The sequence below is a fragment of the Anopheles nili genome, chromosome 3 (genome assembly GCF_943737925.1).
Source record: "Anopheles nili chromosome 3, idAnoNiliSN_F5_01, whole genome shotgun sequence".
Lineage (NCBI taxonomy): Eukaryota > Metazoa > Arthropoda > Insecta > Diptera > Culicidae > Anopheles > Anopheles nili.
In genome coordinates, this window is record NC_071292.1 from 45,992,662 (window position 1) to 46,009,246 (window position 16,585).

A 16,585-nucleotide genomic window follows, 5' to 3' on the forward strand; every position below is an offset into this window, starting at 1 on the left:
TATTGAGCAAACATACAGTTTTTTGTGAGGCATTTTTTCATAGCGGCATGTAGGCATATGAACAAGTGATATATGATGTAATGTTATAAATATCTTACATGTTATACGATATATGATGAATGTTTCGTATGATCATACAAGCTGGACAGCTATACCGAATCATATATGGAACAATCGCGCTAAGTATGAAAGCCTTTTTTTTTATTATGATGGCTTTGCTGTGATACAATGGCACTGCATCTTTTGAACATTCTTGTTCGTTGATAGATTCTTGTACAATTGCTTTCTGAATCAAAAATTGTAGGGTAATATATGTGATTGTCTAAACTTAAAGTGCTAAAAGGCGAGTACGGTTCTAATCGCTGCTACACAAAATTTAAAATTAATCAATTAATCAGTTCTCTCAATATATTAAGACTCGATGCAATCGAAAATGGCCTCAAAGATCTCTTATTGGATGGGGTATCCTTCGTGGCTATTACTTATACCAAAAATAGTGGCATGCATATTATTTTTCTATGGATTTTTTTAATTTTATCTAGTTTAAGAAATAATAAGCTAAAAATAATATTTCTTTCAGAATCGGATTAATAGCAAACCATTATGTAACTTGGTGTAAACAACTGTATTAGCATAATCAAGCTGTGTCAATAATTCGTAAAACCATTGTAAAACCACAGTTCATCGTTCTAAATTTTCGCCTCGTAAACCCCAATAAACCAAATACTTTTACTCGTCCTTATATGGCATTGAATAATACTTCAACAACTATTATTCACTAACGTATTTGCGAGGCTGTGAATCCACTGAGACCCACCAACGAACGACAAAACGAACTCTCGGCAGCACATACACAAAGGTGCCCTCGAGATGGCGGCAAATATTTCCCCGATCGAGCCTTTCAACGCAGTTGAGTTTCGAACGCGATCGCGACCTGCTCGAGAACCTGTTGCATAGATACGCCAAGGCCCGCACGATTTCTACACCGAGCGGATTCGTGGTCGGAATACGCAATAAGAAATTGCACGTGTGAACAGCAACAGAATGGATAACGCGGGCAATCCCGTGCCAGAATCGGTGGCAAACGCGCTCATGAGTATTCACCCGCGGTACAACAGTTTTCACCAGCACAATGGCTTCCCGAGCACAAGCCCGGCGGGAAGTTTGGGCACGCGGTACGAGCAGAGCGCGGATAGTCCGGGCATGGCCGCAAATCACCAGAATGGGTTGAGTTCCGGCAATGGCGGAAGCGGTGCCGTCCAACCGGCGGCCACGAGCGTTATCAACCTGTCCAACTCGAGCGATGTGGTCATTGGCCCGATGACACAGTACCAAGGTGCCGTCACGATCTACCAGTATATGGATGCGACCGTCGAAGCCAGTAGAATTGCAAGTAAGTAAACGAAAACCCATTCTTGCCACTAGCGGGAATGGAATTTTTAAAAGCCGGATTAAGATTATTTTCCAACCCTTTGGGGTCATCCAGCCCATGACAGGTGTGGAAACTTTGAAAAGTTGCGTAATGAGCTACATACAAACGTAATGGCACACAATACAAGCGGCTCAAATTCTTGCCACTAGTAACGACATCAGTATTTGTTACTACGTGTTCGCAACGGCGTTTCAAATTAGTTAACGTCCGGTGGGAATTCCCCAAGCACGCTCTAAACGACGATGTACGCGCCAAACTTGCAATCATCTCGTCAGGGCTTGTTTTTTATCAACACCTCTCGAAAGCACCGAGGCACGGATTGCTTGTATCTAATGGCTAGATGAAGTCATCTAATAGTAGAAAATTGCTTTTGTTGGTATCCCCACGAATCAATACTTCTTCCTGCGGAATTATTTGTTGTTGCGCATGCTGTTGATAGCTGCTAGTAATGGTGATAGTTTTAATAATATTAAATCATTTATTAAGTCTGAAGTGATGTTGATGAAGATGATAAGTCTCCCTTATTTTCCTCACAAGAAGGATTAAGAAGAATGAAGTTATCGAATTTGATTTTAACAATTTTCAAATCATACTAGTGTGAAGTTGGGCCAATACTCAAAACAGAAACATTTCCCGATCTAATTTATCAGATCTTCTTCTTTATCTGATATGCGCATATAAAGTCAATGCCTTCATTTGTCAGATCACACGCATAGAATGCCTAATCATTTCCATTTTCATTGTCTGATTAGTATGCAAAATATGCAAAAATGGATGATGAGCATGGCTTATAGGCCATATCCAGCCATGGAAAAAAATTGTTTGAAAGACTAAAAGAACACCTAGGTCGATATTTAAGATCAACACCATAAAATATTAAACAATTATCCTGTCGGGAGGGAAACCCCTGATCATGAAACATACATCCGATATTCAGGCTCCAACTGGAACGCTCCAACTGGGCAGATAATATTCATACAATCGTGATTTAACGGAGGTGAATTTGAATTAAGTTGAAAATTTAAACCGTCAGCCATGCTGACAGGGTGAAGGACGGACGGACATTCAGGACAATGCCTTAAAGCACGGATCATTGAAAACAACCGATCGCCTTTCGAGTCAACCCTCACACAAATCATCTTCCATCACTTTCCTCTACGCTGGATCGCGAATGCGGCCCTTAATTCAACTGATCAGTATTCTCCGCGGAGTTTGCGAAACGCGAAGATCTCGCTGATCGTCAGTTAACGATCGCATTTACCACAAGCACCAAACAGGCATCGGCAACACAAACACCACCGACACGGTTTTGTTCCAGCGCACTCGTGACCGCGGACGGCGCATGCGTCCCAGGCTATATGCATTCGCTCGCACACAGTGTGCTTGCTGTGTCGCGGCCAGTTAATCTGCTTTCCGCGCCGTCACGACCGGCGTTTTGTCCGCGATTCGTCAGTCTGCGTGGTGCTCCGCGGAACGAAACGAAACGTTGCATCGCGAACCCGAAGTAAGGTGAACCAACATTTGCGCGCCAGTCAGTGCATGGTGGATTAGCGCGCGAGTCGCGTGTATTGTGAACGTGAACGCGAACGCGTGTGAACCGTGGTTTGGTTATCGAAGGTTTTGGCGAGCCGTTGCGTTGACGCGTTGCTAATTGAATTTAAATCTCCAGTGAACACGCGGGTGTGTAGCTGTGAGGATAATCGCCGTTCCTCAACGGATAGACGGTTTCGTGCCGTACGGTGCAGTTTGACGACGACAATCACGGTGAAAGTTTGTCGCATCGCACGGGTACACGGAAGTGTTTGTGCCAAAAAACAAAAAAAAAATCCCCCCGACGGTCAGCAGCAATGGTCGTTCGAGATTCGATCCGGCTCAGTTACACTCTCTCGTGACCGTGACCGGGGTGAAATGAAGCTGTTGCTAAAGATTCACAACAAAGAGCGCCCATCGGTGTTTGGGGCGTCACCGGGCCCAACGGGCGGGTTGTTCCAGCGGAAGCGTAAATATTATCATCGTCGCGGTTCGAAAGCATCCGCTATTCCGCTCGCTAGCCTCAACCAACCTGCATCTGGTCCGTCGCACGTTACCACACCCATCGCGCCCTCCCCAGTGACGTCATCCGCAACCGGTGCGTCAACGCTGAGCGGTGGTCCGTACGAGCCTGATCCGGTGGCCACTTCCGGTACGCTCGTTTACGTGTCGGAATCCGCCCAGAGACGACCGGTGGCGCGGAGTTCCCCGTTCCAGTCATCGGCACGCAGTTTTGCTAGCATTTCCCGGAGTGTGTAACATCCTGTAGACTTCATTCTCCCAAAAAAAACCCATCCTCACTCATCCTCAACATTCGCTTGCTGGCCTGATGCCCCTGCCCTTATGCCAAGTTATTACTGCTCTAGCGTGCCCTAGATTGGCGGATTGGCCAATCGAAGAACGTGTTTGGAAACACGGGAGAAACGGCCCAAAATCAAGCTGGATGCCATGCATACCGGCGTGTTTACACTTGCGGGCTATTTTTGTTCGAAAACATCAAGCTTCCCCTTCCAGAGCTCCTTTGGTAATGATCGGGGAGTGTTTTTTTTTGTTACCATTTATCGCGCCATTCTACACCAGTATGACAAGCACTGGTAATGGCGCCGCGAAAACACATGTTTCCAGACAAACGACGAGTGTTGGATAAGCTTTGTGTCTTGGACGAGTGGACGCCGTGGATGACTGTATTTATTGCGCTTATGAAGGCAAGCATGAGATCGCACTACAGGACGTGGGAAGTTCTGATGCATGGCATGTATGCATGCTTCAATTGGCCAAAAAAAAACGCACAAACACCCGTTCTGGCTTTGCAGTGCAGGGGTGCATGGATGCATGTTCTGTGCGTCATGCAGTTGATGTAGATAGTTCAACACAATCCCGGAGTTTGTTGTGTTGATCGTCGTTTTACTGATCATGAGGATGTGTTTTTTTTTGTGTGCAAGAATGTCCCATTTTATTACCGTCAGCGATGATGAAGAATTCAAAAGATTTTGATAATGATTAAACTTACGCATTTTGATTTTTATAAATACAATTTTTTCAAAAACATGTTTTTTCCAAAAATTAGTTGTAAAATTTAGGTGCGCACTAAACTCGATAAAATACGATGATTGAAAATCGATCATTCAAAACAACATGAATTCATTTCCATACCTTATGTGCGAACATTTCCGTCATATAAGCAAGAAAATGAAAACTACAAAATATGTGCACATGTTGGGAAAAAAGAATCAATTTATAAACCCGACTTTAAACCTTTTAAACATATTAATGTTTATGTGTATAATATTTGATTCACATTTTTTAAATTAATTGTAATGTCACAAATTTACCCTTCGTCTTCTTTAATTGATGAAACGGGGTAATTTGTAATGTTTGGAATAAGATATATTTTATAGAAACCACAACACTGTCCATACACAAAATCGTGTGTTGGAATTTAATTGTACCCCAAAACTGCGCAACAGCAAACTAATGGCAAATAACCTTCCATGCGCTGTGCATTTCAATCAAGAAATACGTCCCCACAAACGAACGGATTTTTACGTCCATTTCGAGTAAATGTGCAACTCAAACAAAATCAGAAACGCCATTCGCAAACCACGACGACGGTTGATTCGTCATTTCCAACGTAAACTGCAATGTGCATTGTTCGAAAAAAAACGGGCGAATATGTGTGCTGACGTAATATTTATCATTCAAACATTGCACTCGATATTTGCTAACATCCAACGCCAGCAGCATAACGGCAACACCTCCATCGGCAGCTGAGCTTCACTGAACTCTATTACGCTTTTATTCCACCTTCCATTGCCAGCCGGTCGCAATAACCAAAACCGCGGATTACCTTCGACGGAACCATCGACCCTGCGGCAGGAGCGCTACTTCATCTACGGGGCGTTAATATTCTTCGCGATCGTCGGATTTTCCACCGCCATCTACTTTATCGTGAACCAATCTCACAGTTCCCCCGAGCGGCTCACCAGGGAAATTCTGTTCGACAACAACTACAACGATCGAACGAGTAAGCGTTGTGAGGGAATAAGTGACCAAAGTGCTGAAGTTCCCGGTTAATTCCGACAGATTGATCTCCTTGCAGTGCCAACGCTCGGCAACAGCCACATGATCGTGGATCGCCGAAATTGGGGATCACAACCCGGTGTACACGCGTCCACGCCACTGGAACATCCGGTGCAGTATGTGTTGGTCACGCACATCGGTGTACGCTCGAAGAATTGCTCAGGGATGCACGATTGCGCCAACAGGATGCGGATGTTGCAGGATGCGGCTATTGGGGAGCGATATCTGCCGGATATTCCGAGCAATTTTTACGTAAGCTTGAACTCGAAGCATCCTTCCTGAGGGATAAGCTTTGATCGGGGTTTTCTTTTTGCAGATTGGTGGTGATGGAAACGTGTACGTTGGTCGAGGATGGGACATTGCCAACGCATATCACAATCGGACGGTGTCTGTCTGCTTCATAGGAGACTACGAGCGTTTGGAACCGAACGAATCCCAACTGTCCGCTATGCAGCATCTGCTGACGTACGGCGTGATCCAGTACAAGTTGTCGAAGGACTACAAACTCGTCGCTCGACGGCAGGTTGTACTTCGTGGATGCGTGTCGTCCTGGAGCGTGTTAGTAACAATCGTTCGTTGATTTTTTTTCCAGACGAAGAAAACCACCAGCCCGGGTGAAAAGCTGTACAATCGGATCGTTCGGCTTCCACGGTGGAATCCGTGCAATACGCAGACGTATGCGCATTGTGGTGCAGAACTTGGGTTCTCGAGCGTTTGGGACGACGAGCATGATTTCAACGAGCGTAATGGATTGAAAAACCCACTGCTTATTCACCGGAAAAACACCGAGGAAGAGTGACACCCTTGGGCGTTGGGTTGGGAAGAGAAAGGACTCTCACTTGTGGAACACTTTTGTATCTAGTCATAGGCGTGTTTCTTTTTTGTACATAGCTGTAAATGATACGAGATGGATGAGGCGAATTGCTTGTTCATTGCAATAAAATTGCTTACCAAACAGTACTCACTAAACATTCTCAAGGCTCAAAATTTTATCCCAATCAGAAAGAATCTTTTTACAACGCTTGTTTGGTTGAAGCTTCGGTATATAGATACTTACTTAACCCCTGAACACTTACCCACTTTCGTATCTCGTTCCAGATGGACACAATAATCAGAATAAACTAATGGAGTCGAATGCTACCAACGGAATGATGTACGAGCGACCTATCGTGTACAGCGTAATCGTGCTGTTCGTAATCGCAGGTCTGCTCCTACTGTTTTACGTTATCTATTGGACGCTTCCGGTCAGCGATAAAACCATCGAGAAGGAGCTATTTTTTGAGAATGATTTTACCTCCCACTCTAGTAAGTACTAGTACCACCCGCAGGTTGCCTTCAATTACGCTGTACGGATTCCTTTCGTTCGTTTAGTTCCCAACCTCGGTAATGGACATTTGCTTATCGATCGTAACAACTGGGGCGCGCAAGGAGTGCAAGGACCGTACGAACTGCTGCATCCCATCCCATACGTCCTGATAACGCATATCGGTGTGCACTCGGAAAACTGCTCGAATGTGCACGTGTGTTCTATCAAGATGCGAACGTTGCAGGATGCTGCGATCGCTGAAAGGAGTCTTAAGGATATTCCCAGCAACTTTTACGTTAGTTCTACTAGCATTTCTGACATTCGATCACACGATCGGATCGGATTTTTTTTTAGACGTCTCTCTTTTTTTCTTCCCCCTTCCCGCAGCTCGGAGGTGACGGTAATGTGTATGTCGGTCGTGGCTGGGACACGGCCAACGCATACGCCAACATGACCCTTGCCATCTGCTTTATGGGTGATTACAACCGTTACGAACCGAACGATCTGCAAATGGCGGCCCTGGACCATCTGCTGACGTACGGCGAGCAGGAGGATCTGTTGACGAAAAATTACAAAATCGTCGCACACAGACAGGTTTGGTTGACTTGACCGGCGAGGAATTGCTAGCTAGCTAGCGCATTTATTTTTTTTTGTATCCTTTTAGGCACGGAACACACGAAGCCCGGGCATAAGGGTTTACGAAAAAATAACGCAACTCACACGTTGGTATCCTTGCGGGTTGCCAGGATACGAACGGTGTGGTGTCGAGATTGGTCTGCCAGCCATCTGGGATCAGGAATACCCGAAGGGTTTAACGACGAGCGCACCCGCCAGTAAAAATAGTACTCAAAATGGTTCATCCCGGTAGGCTTGGAATTTGAATTTCTCTCCAAACGCCAGACAATTTGATTTACGATTCCGCTATTGCCAGCCTTCGTTAGCAAATATGGATTTCCATCATTCGTCTATCAAAAATTGACACATTTTAAACAGCGCGTGTTTCGCAAAGCGGCTGTTTGCTTACTGAGGTTTCAAACATCAGCCACCAAAAAAAAGAAACAGAGCAAATAGCAACCTTATCAACAGCCAACAGCTGTACCCGGGTCGAGTTGATCAAGTCACGTTTCTGCTATGCTACGGTACAATGTTGTATGTTTGCGTGAGCATCGCTTGTTTGCTCACCATAAGATGCATGTTACATTATTCGCCTGCGTTTGCTCGCCAACCAAACGGCACAGCTGGATTGAGCGAGCAAATTTTAACGAGAATTCTTTCCATCTGGTCAATGACGCGTGCATGATATCATCGGTTTGCAAACAATTCTAGGTTTCTTTGAAACTGGAAATATGCACAAAAAAAAGGGAAAGACAGTTTTCCAACGCCAACTGCGATGCCGATGTGTGCTCCACTACACCTACACGGGATTTTGTTTTCCCAGATTTGCGCATGTCGACTAATTCGCTCGATTGTTGATTAGTGAGCGATTACCAACGCTATGAATGGCTGAATCCGGCATTATCTTCACGTATGGCGCATGAAGGGAGCATTTAATAATTTTAGTGTAATTCCAGCTTTCACCGCGTGTCGGACTGGTACTCGATAAATACCGCGAAGCCATCACCCAGTGCAGTATTTGTTCGCTTTGTTTCTACGCTGCAGTTTCCGCCGGCGCTGGCCCGTTATCGGTGAAAAGTTTGTTTGATTGAAATTAATTGTAGACTCGATAACGGTCTTTCTCTATTGAGGGTATCGGTCGTTTGTTTTTTTTTTGTTTTGTTGTTGCTGTTGATGTGCCCTGTCTCGCGCGGTTAGTTAGAAAAAAATGGACAAAGTTTTCCGTACCTTTAAATACAAGGGCTCACAGCCACGCATACAACGGTACGGCCGGTTCAGACCACTTGAAACACGCTGCAATTACGGCAACGAGAGGCGTAACGATGTAATCAACTCCAAACACTGTCCTCTCGGAAAAGTCCTTCAGATAAGCGAGCGGATTTGCTATGCTAACACACCGTTGCGGCTGTGATGCAGCACTAGACGAAATAATTTCAGCCAAGATGATTGGAGCTTTTCATTTTTAATCGAGTTAGCTTCAGGAAGAAATACGATTTTATTAAAAAAAATTTAGAGTGCGGATAGTTGGACTGGACCCAACGCAATGCAGTGTATCATAGGCAGTTTCCTGTTGCATATATGTTCAGAGTGCGGCTTATTTGTGTACATACTTATTTGTGATAAATCGCATTCCACTGCACCGCGGTTAACATCCACCAAGCGCCCACCGAAGAGAATATTCTATTAATAAAATTCTAGTTTTTCTACCGTTTCTGTTTAACTTGATTTTAATAAAAAAAAACAATATCGTTTTCAAGTACCATTAATCGTATATTTTACATATTACATCGCATGAGACAATTACTAGACAGCAATTCTAAAGAATAGTCTAATTACGGTGAAAAATGATCCCCTCCCGTGTGTCTTAAATTGAGTCAAAATTATTCAAATTTACACATGCGTCGACGCTGACGGTGCTGAGAAAACAAATAAACTCCCCAATTGCAATACCCATTCCGCGAAAAGGGGGTCCGCGACAAACGTTATCGCGTTGGCGATTCCTACGAACACGATCGCGCCCCATGCGTGTATTTGATGATGATACGCGTCAACCCCCGTGAGCGCTGGTAGTTGAGAAAACTGTGCCTCCAAGCTTCGAGCGAGATGATGGCAGCTGTAGTAGTAGTAGATAGTGTTAGATCGTGAACGCATACGCATCGGTTCTTCGCGTGGCGCTAACAAAGATCCAAATCGAACGTTTTTTCGACTACAGTTTTGTAAGAAAGGATACTACTAAGCTTTGTGTCATCAGCGGATACATGTGCTGCATTACTGGCGGTTTAATTATAATACTGTTGTGAGTGCTAAAGAACCATAAATTTGAACTGGAGGATCGATAGCCGAGGCTTACTCCGATCGTCGCGTGAAGTGTGCAAAGCAACTGGTGTAAGTGTCCTGATCTTCGTGATCATCTCAGCTGCAATCAGTGAGAGCATGTGATGTTGCATGCAAAAACAAATCGCGACCCGGACAGGTTTGCTCTTTTGCATTAAAAATTCAATGTTTCCCCGTACCTAGATATAGTCGGGAGGGGTTGGTTCAGTGTTGGTGACGATAAACAGATAAAACTTGTCTTCCAGAGCGATGGTTTTTTTTTCTTGTTTGCTCTGCGAGCTACAAAAGTAAATAACCTTCAAACATTCCGTTGTTCTGAAGCGATAGTTCACACAAACATTAGACGGATTGGATTGACTGTACGATCATCTGCGATCATTGAAAGGTGCGGTGATGCTTGTTAATTTTTTCTCCCTATGAATGATGACGTATTACTTGACTCGCTGGATTTGCGTACATTCCACGTTTGAAAAAAGTTACATTTAGTACAAAAAGCTCTTGATCCGTGATTTTGACTGGTGGTGCTTGTGAATAAACGAGACATGTTCTGCCATAGGACATGCCATTCATCCTTTTTTTAAGAATCGCAAAATCTTGAAAAAGCTATGCTTAAGGATTTTGGGCTGATGTTAAGGAATCAGTGCCTTGTGATGAAAAGTGAAAATTTGTTGCTCGAAATGAACGAATTTCTTAAAGGGCACGCGTAATTGAAGCGGCTTGCTTCCAGAGAGAAGACATACAACACAGTGTTAAACGGACATCGGTGTGATATGCTTTTTCAAACATGATGTGCTGATCACATGTTGAATGGAGTTTAATTGATTTCCGCCTTTGCACTTAACTAAATAATTTATCATTATTACATAGCAAATACACAAAACCAGCGCGCAGTACATGTTCCTAAAGTGTTATATTGACATGATTTACAATTAAATGCGCGTGGCCTACACATGATCTGAAACAAATCTGGTCGGTCCGTTCAAGATGCAAACGGCGGAGAAAAAAAACAGCTTTTTCTATTTTTCATTCTTATCAGCACTCGGCACATTAACTTGACCTCAGTGCATACACATCATCACCAATTTAGTGGTGTGCAGTCAAATGATAGAAGGGTTTTGTATGGCTTTTTTTCTTGCCCATAACAATCCCGACTCTTTACTCTCGACACACATTGTAAAACACTTATCGATAGCACCACGCTATTACACAATGGACATATCCTGACGGCAAGCTATTTCCAAGAAATTTACCGAATTAGTTTGCTCGCGCGCGATGGTTGGCAAATTTGTATGGGCAATGTTAATAAGTAGAAAAAACTCAAGCACCCGTTTCGCATTTCCCTTTGCAGGTAAAATCCTTTTACATGGGTTCGAGAGAAGGAAAATGACTGCTAGCATCTCTTGTAGATAAAACATTCAAAAACGCTCACGAAAAGTATACTTAACAATCGTAAACCCCCGTTACGTCTCAACATGGCGAAAGGAAGTCGCCATTCGCCGGAAAGTAGTGTAAAACTATCCGCAGAAAGTAACGCCACAGACGCGATTCCGGCAGGTGGTGCAAATACGCACATGGTTGTAAATAACCCTTGCACCGTAACCAGCGCGACAGATAGTACCAGAGGCAGTCTCTCCAATATCTCGACGACATCCATCAAACGAACAGACAACGCCTGTGATGACGATTCGAGTGCGTTCGATAGCAGTAGCGATACGGAGTGCGATGATGATTCGATTAAGCGTACCATTGAAAGCATATCGGGTGCACTGGTACCGGGAGAGGCTCGTGTCCTACCGAGCGGTGGTGCGCAAGCCTTCAATCCGGCACTCCGGCCAGGATCCGGGCGTACCGAACCGGGAACATCCAGTATCGGTGCCATTGCGGTACACAACTCATCCGACATCACGTTCGGCAACAAAACGTACATCAAGGGGCAGGTTGTGATTAAAAATATCTACCAGGATCGCACGAATGGAGTCGTGAACGAAGGGTACCAAGGGCATGAGAACGATGTGATCGTAACTAATTCCACTAAAAAAGGTACTGCAAAACCAGGGACGAAAGGAACAGTGAAAATTAATTTTTTTTCATTCTCCTTAGTGCCAGCTACAGTCCCGGTACCTTCAGAGCCGCGAACGTGGCAGTCTAGTCTTAAGGCAATCATCAAAGATAAACCCTTTCTCAGCTTTATCGTGATGATATCGTTAATGATCGTCCTGTGTGCCATTGTAGCGGTCATATCGATTCTCACCGCGTCAGGTAAAGCTAGGTTAAGGCCACCCATTGGTGACGGCAACGACAACCGTCCCAATGTCCCGCAGGACAAGGACATAGGTACAGGATGTGTTTCGTATTTCTTTGAAGTTGTGATTGAAAGCAACCTCTACCCGTTATGATACTCGCCGTTCCGTGTGTATGATCGTACAACGATGTTATTCCATTTCTTCCACAGAGGACGATCTAATTCCAGATCCGAGGCCACTACGGATAGTGTCGAGGACAGAGTGGCTTGCACAGCCGCCTCGTGAGAATTTAACAGATCTGAAGCTGCCGGTAAACAATGTTATAATTGCTCATACCGCCACCGAAGGCTGCACCACTCAGGTAAATCACACGAAAACGCCCCAAACGTTCATTCTTATGTTTTATAAATTGAATGTTGTATACAATGTAATTTAACGGTTAACGGTTATCACCCGTGACTAGCCATCCATTCGGCATAATGAAAGAACATTTAGTGACTTTTATGCTCATTGATAACATTGGTGGGGATTTTTCATCTGTGCTATAATCATGAATAGTGATGGCGGGCCATCTGATCTAAGGATCTACTCTTAGGCAAGTTGGCTAGCCGTGCCTTCAGCAGAATTAACGCAATTTAATATGTGGCCTGCAAAAACCTATCATTTGGACTAAAGTGTTTGTGATTTTTTTGAATTTATCACGGCATGGTTTAATATTGAGTCCATGGCATAAACGTTAATATAATTATTCAAAGCATCATAAGGTATTACAGCTTTATAAATATTGTTCATTATTTATCATAATGGATGCTAAACGGCATAAGAAAATAATACTAATGTAATTAAACCAAACCACATGCGTTATTGTTCATCGTTGTATGTCTATTGTTCTGTTTTTTGTCAATTGTCGTTTTGCTGTCACATTTTCAGCTCGTGAAAGTTTATAAAGTCGTTACATTTAGTGCTTTGTATTTAAATGGCGTTGCACAATTCGCGATCGTGATGACAAAAGTCAGCTGGATTTAGCATGATTTTGCCATACAATCGTTGCTGCTCGAAGTGGACGGTTGTATCCAGTGTATTTCACTGTAAGGCTAGATAGTCGAGCCTATAAATAAGTGGTCTACCTTTGATTATATTAGAAGTGACTCTTTGGAGTGTTCGAATATAGAAGGCTACATCCCATTTCACAAAAAAGAAGAAGAAGCATGATTTTGTAAATGATATGCTGCCTTACGCCTTCTACGACAACTGCAATATATATTTCGACCTTCCTACGCGAACCATTTTCAGTACACGCTACATGTAATTTACATGCCTTACCTCATCAAAATCGTTAAAACATCATTAACCAATCGGTGTACAATAGTTAACGTTCATACGTTCTTTTTTTCATCACAAATTAGACACATTACTCTTTACACTTCTACCAACTTCTTCCCTTCACTTTCTTCCTACTTCAAATGCAAACCTCTTATAGGAAGGTTGCATTGCGCTTGTGAGATCAATTCAAAGGTATCACATGGGCACAGCCAAGTACGGTGATATTGGGTATAATTTTTTGATTGGTGGCGACGGATTTATCTACGAAGGTCGCGGATGGTTTAAAATAGGCGCCCATACAAAAGGTGAGTATCGCCAATACGAGCAGAATCGATCGTCAGCCATGCGCAATACAGAGAGAATCAGATGTAACGAAATTGTGATTTTCCCACATTTTCAGGTTACAATTCAATCAGCCAAGGAATTGCGTTTATTGGTAACTACGACACTATCGACCGGCCAACAGAAACTCAGATGGAACAGTTGGAACTACTTCTTCGTAACGGAACAGAGAATGGACATCTTCACACCAACTATGAGCTGTTCGGTGCCAGCCAGCTCCAAGGGACCATTAGTCCTGGAAAATATCTCATGGAGCGGCTTCGATTGCTGCCGCATTTTAGAGAAAATGTTCGGAAAATAGGACAATAATCATCAAGCTCTCAAATCAACACCCTACTTTGAATCTATTCTGATCGTAACTGGAGTCCTCTAACACATGGATTGAAAAAATTGTTCGGAGAGCAAATTTGTTACTGTACAAATGTTTAACAGATAATCGTGACTTTTTTTTTAAATATTGAAATTCTTTTTGAAAGGGGCTGATTGAAAAGCACCTAAAAAGTGGAGACATATTTGGAAACATCGTACATGAAACTTAAGTTTATGTTTGATCAATGGATTAAGCTCGAACAATATGTTTAACTACTTGCTGATAATATATTGATCATACCGCAGAAAACCACTTGGAACTTTAATTAAGGTTGAAAGTGCTGTATCGTTCGTTGCTTGATACAAAGCGAGTTTTTTTCAACGAATGATCGTTCGACGTATTCGAAGTGGATGATTACAGCCATGAAACCTGTCCTTTCACGATATTCTTTTATTCAACTATTCAATTTCATTTTATTGCAGGCGGCATGTCGCTTCAAAGTGCGTTACATACAAGTGAATCACATGGACGGCCTAAACTACGATGATATAACTTACAATTTTCTGATCGGTGGTGATGAATACATTTACGTAGGGCGCGGATTTCAGAAAATGGGCGCTCATACTCAGGGTAAAATATATACACTCGTTTAGAGCCTATGATGTGATTGTTAAAAATTCGCGACAGGAAGGGACCCACTTACAATGTTCGTACTACATTGCGTTTATCGTAGGTTACAATTCCAAGAGTGAAGGGATCGCTTTTATCGGAAACTATGATTACGTCGATGATCCAACGACTACGCAAATGGAACAACTACAGTTACTGCTTGAGCATGGCATCAGCCAAGGCTATATATCTAAAAGTTACAAGATATATGCTTCCCAACAGCTGAATGTAAACGTACCAACAGGGAAGAAGCTAATAGAAGCACTTAAAAAATTTCCCAACTTCGTTGATAAAACATCCAATACCAATGGCATTTTTGAATAGTCATCAAACTTAGGTTAGTCACTGCAAATCAAATATATTTGTTTAATGAAACGAAACTCATATGGTGCCCTTTTTCGAATCGTCTTTTAAATGCGTAGTTAGCATTTATGCATGATGGTGCAAAAAAAGATTATTTATGTTTTATCTTTCTGTATCATGTTTGCAGACAAACTGTATGTACCAGGTAAAGCTGATCCAAGACTTTCACATATCTCCCGACTCGAAGAACTTTTCCGATATAGCTTACCAATTCCTTGTCGGGGGAGATGGAAACGCATACGAAGGTAGAGGATGGACAAAGCAAGGTGCACACACTAAAGGTAAATTCGCAACATCTAAAAATGACTATATAAGCATTAATTTAGTAGACGACGATGATAACTGATGATATACAATGCTCCTATACTCCGGTGATTATACTTTCACAGGTTTTAACGTAGACAGCATCTGCATCGCGTTCATCGGAACATTCATTTCCAAGGAACCGCCGATCGCACAACTAAGTGCCGCGGAACAACTAATCCAGCAGGGACTTGAAGGCTACTACCTGGCTTCCAACTATAGCTTGTTCGGGCATCGACAGCTGGCACCATTCGAAAGTCCGGGAAAGGCGCTGTACAATATCATTAAAACATGGCCTCACTGGTCTAACAAACTGAGCGATAACCATTGGGTCGATCCATCGAAGCCAACGACGATGCATTGATACCATTGATGCTGCAAAAAGACTGTGATGATAAAAACAATCGAATAACACTTTCACAATTGTGTATGTTAACTCATAAGATAAGACTGTTTAATTTATTGTTGAGCGTATGATTCGCTCTTCTTGTTGTTGAAAACGTCCAATTACTTGAGTTGTCCTTTCGTCTATTTTGAGGGTTATATTTTTTGCGGATCTAGCCATGTTTTCTTCTCTGTATGCTTGTTAGACAAAATAGATTCGCAGCTCCACGTTACTTTCCTTTCGATGCTAACTTTTTCTTAATGTCCGTATTTCTGGAACTCCCATTCTCTATTGTCCAGTGGGCACACCTGCCGAGTCTTCAGCCATCGAGAGATGCAGTGGAAGTGGAATGCATGATTGCAAACACCCCAAGCCACCGTGCATTCTTCGCTAGTTGCTGATGCTTGATTTGCCTGGCACTCGATGCAGAGATCCATAATGTGGTTTCGACAGATCGCACAGTTGTCCACTACAATGTCCCAAGCCCACAAGGCTACCGCGTTCCATTTCTTGACCTCGAATCGCTTCCGCTCACCGCGATTGCTGCTGGATGTTGGGGCCTCGAACTCTTCCTCGTCAATATCCATGTTTGTGTAGTAAGCTGAGATAGGCACAATCAGAACCTGTAGGAAAATACTTCTGGTTACTCAATCCAAGTAGGTATTCGCTCGCAAAGAAACGTATTTCAATGAACAAAGAAATTAAGGCCGTAGGGATATGATGCTCTTACCTCAGCAACCGCGATGGTGTATTTTGCACTGTCACTGTGACACTCAACGTGACGCTCTGTTTTCCATCTGTCCTGCTTGACAGTTGGGTCATTCTAAACAAAACATCGCATTGTTTACAT

The 16,585-nt window shown here is 43.2% G+C and overlaps 3 protein-coding genes across 3 annotated transcripts; 2 read left to right on the forward strand and 1 right to left on the reverse strand.

Moving 5' to 3' along the window:
* The first annotated feature begins 3,340 nt into the window (after positions 1-3,340).
* LOC128724441 (uncharacterized) lies at positions 3,341-14,312 on the forward strand. Its single transcript, XM_053818166.1, has 15 exons — positions 3,341-3,713; positions 5,280-5,486; positions 5,562-5,794; positions 5,859-6,065; positions 6,135-6,337; positions 6,579-6,583; positions 6,641-6,847; positions 6,914-7,143; positions 7,236-7,442; positions 7,513-7,712; positions 11,233-11,837; positions 11,898-12,131; positions 12,250-12,401; positions 13,521-13,668; positions 13,764-14,312. Exons 1-15 carry the CDS (start codon positions 3,341-3,343, stop codon positions 14,012-14,014), a joined length of 3,462 nt encoding a protein of 1,153 aa, XP_053674141.1. The 3' UTR covers positions 14,015-14,312.
* A 5-nt stretch (positions 14,313-14,317) lies between these two features.
* On the forward strand, positions 14,318-15,775 carry LOC128724442 (peptidoglycan recognition protein 3-like). The gene is made up of 5 exons (XM_053818167.1): positions 14,318-14,645; positions 14,749-14,994; positions 15,107-15,117; positions 15,175-15,328; positions 15,437-15,775. The coding sequence occupies exons 1-5, from the start codon at positions 14,426-14,428 to the stop codon at positions 15,712-15,714; spliced, it is 909 nt and encodes a 302-aa protein (XP_053674142.1). The 5' UTR covers positions 14,318-14,425; the 3' UTR covers positions 15,715-15,775.
* LOC128723459 (RING-box protein 1A) lies at positions 15,776-16,488 on the reverse strand. Its single transcript, XM_053817204.1, has 2 exons — positions 16,466-16,488; positions 15,776-16,358 (listed from the first exon to the last, which is right to left on the reverse strand). Exon 2 carries the CDS (start codon positions 16,320-16,322, stop codon positions 15,993-15,995), a length of 330 nt encoding a protein of 109 aa, XP_053673179.1. The 5' UTR covers positions 16,323-16,358; positions 16,466-16,488; the 3' UTR covers positions 15,776-15,992.
* Between the last annotated feature and the right edge of the window lie 97 nt (positions 16,489-16,585).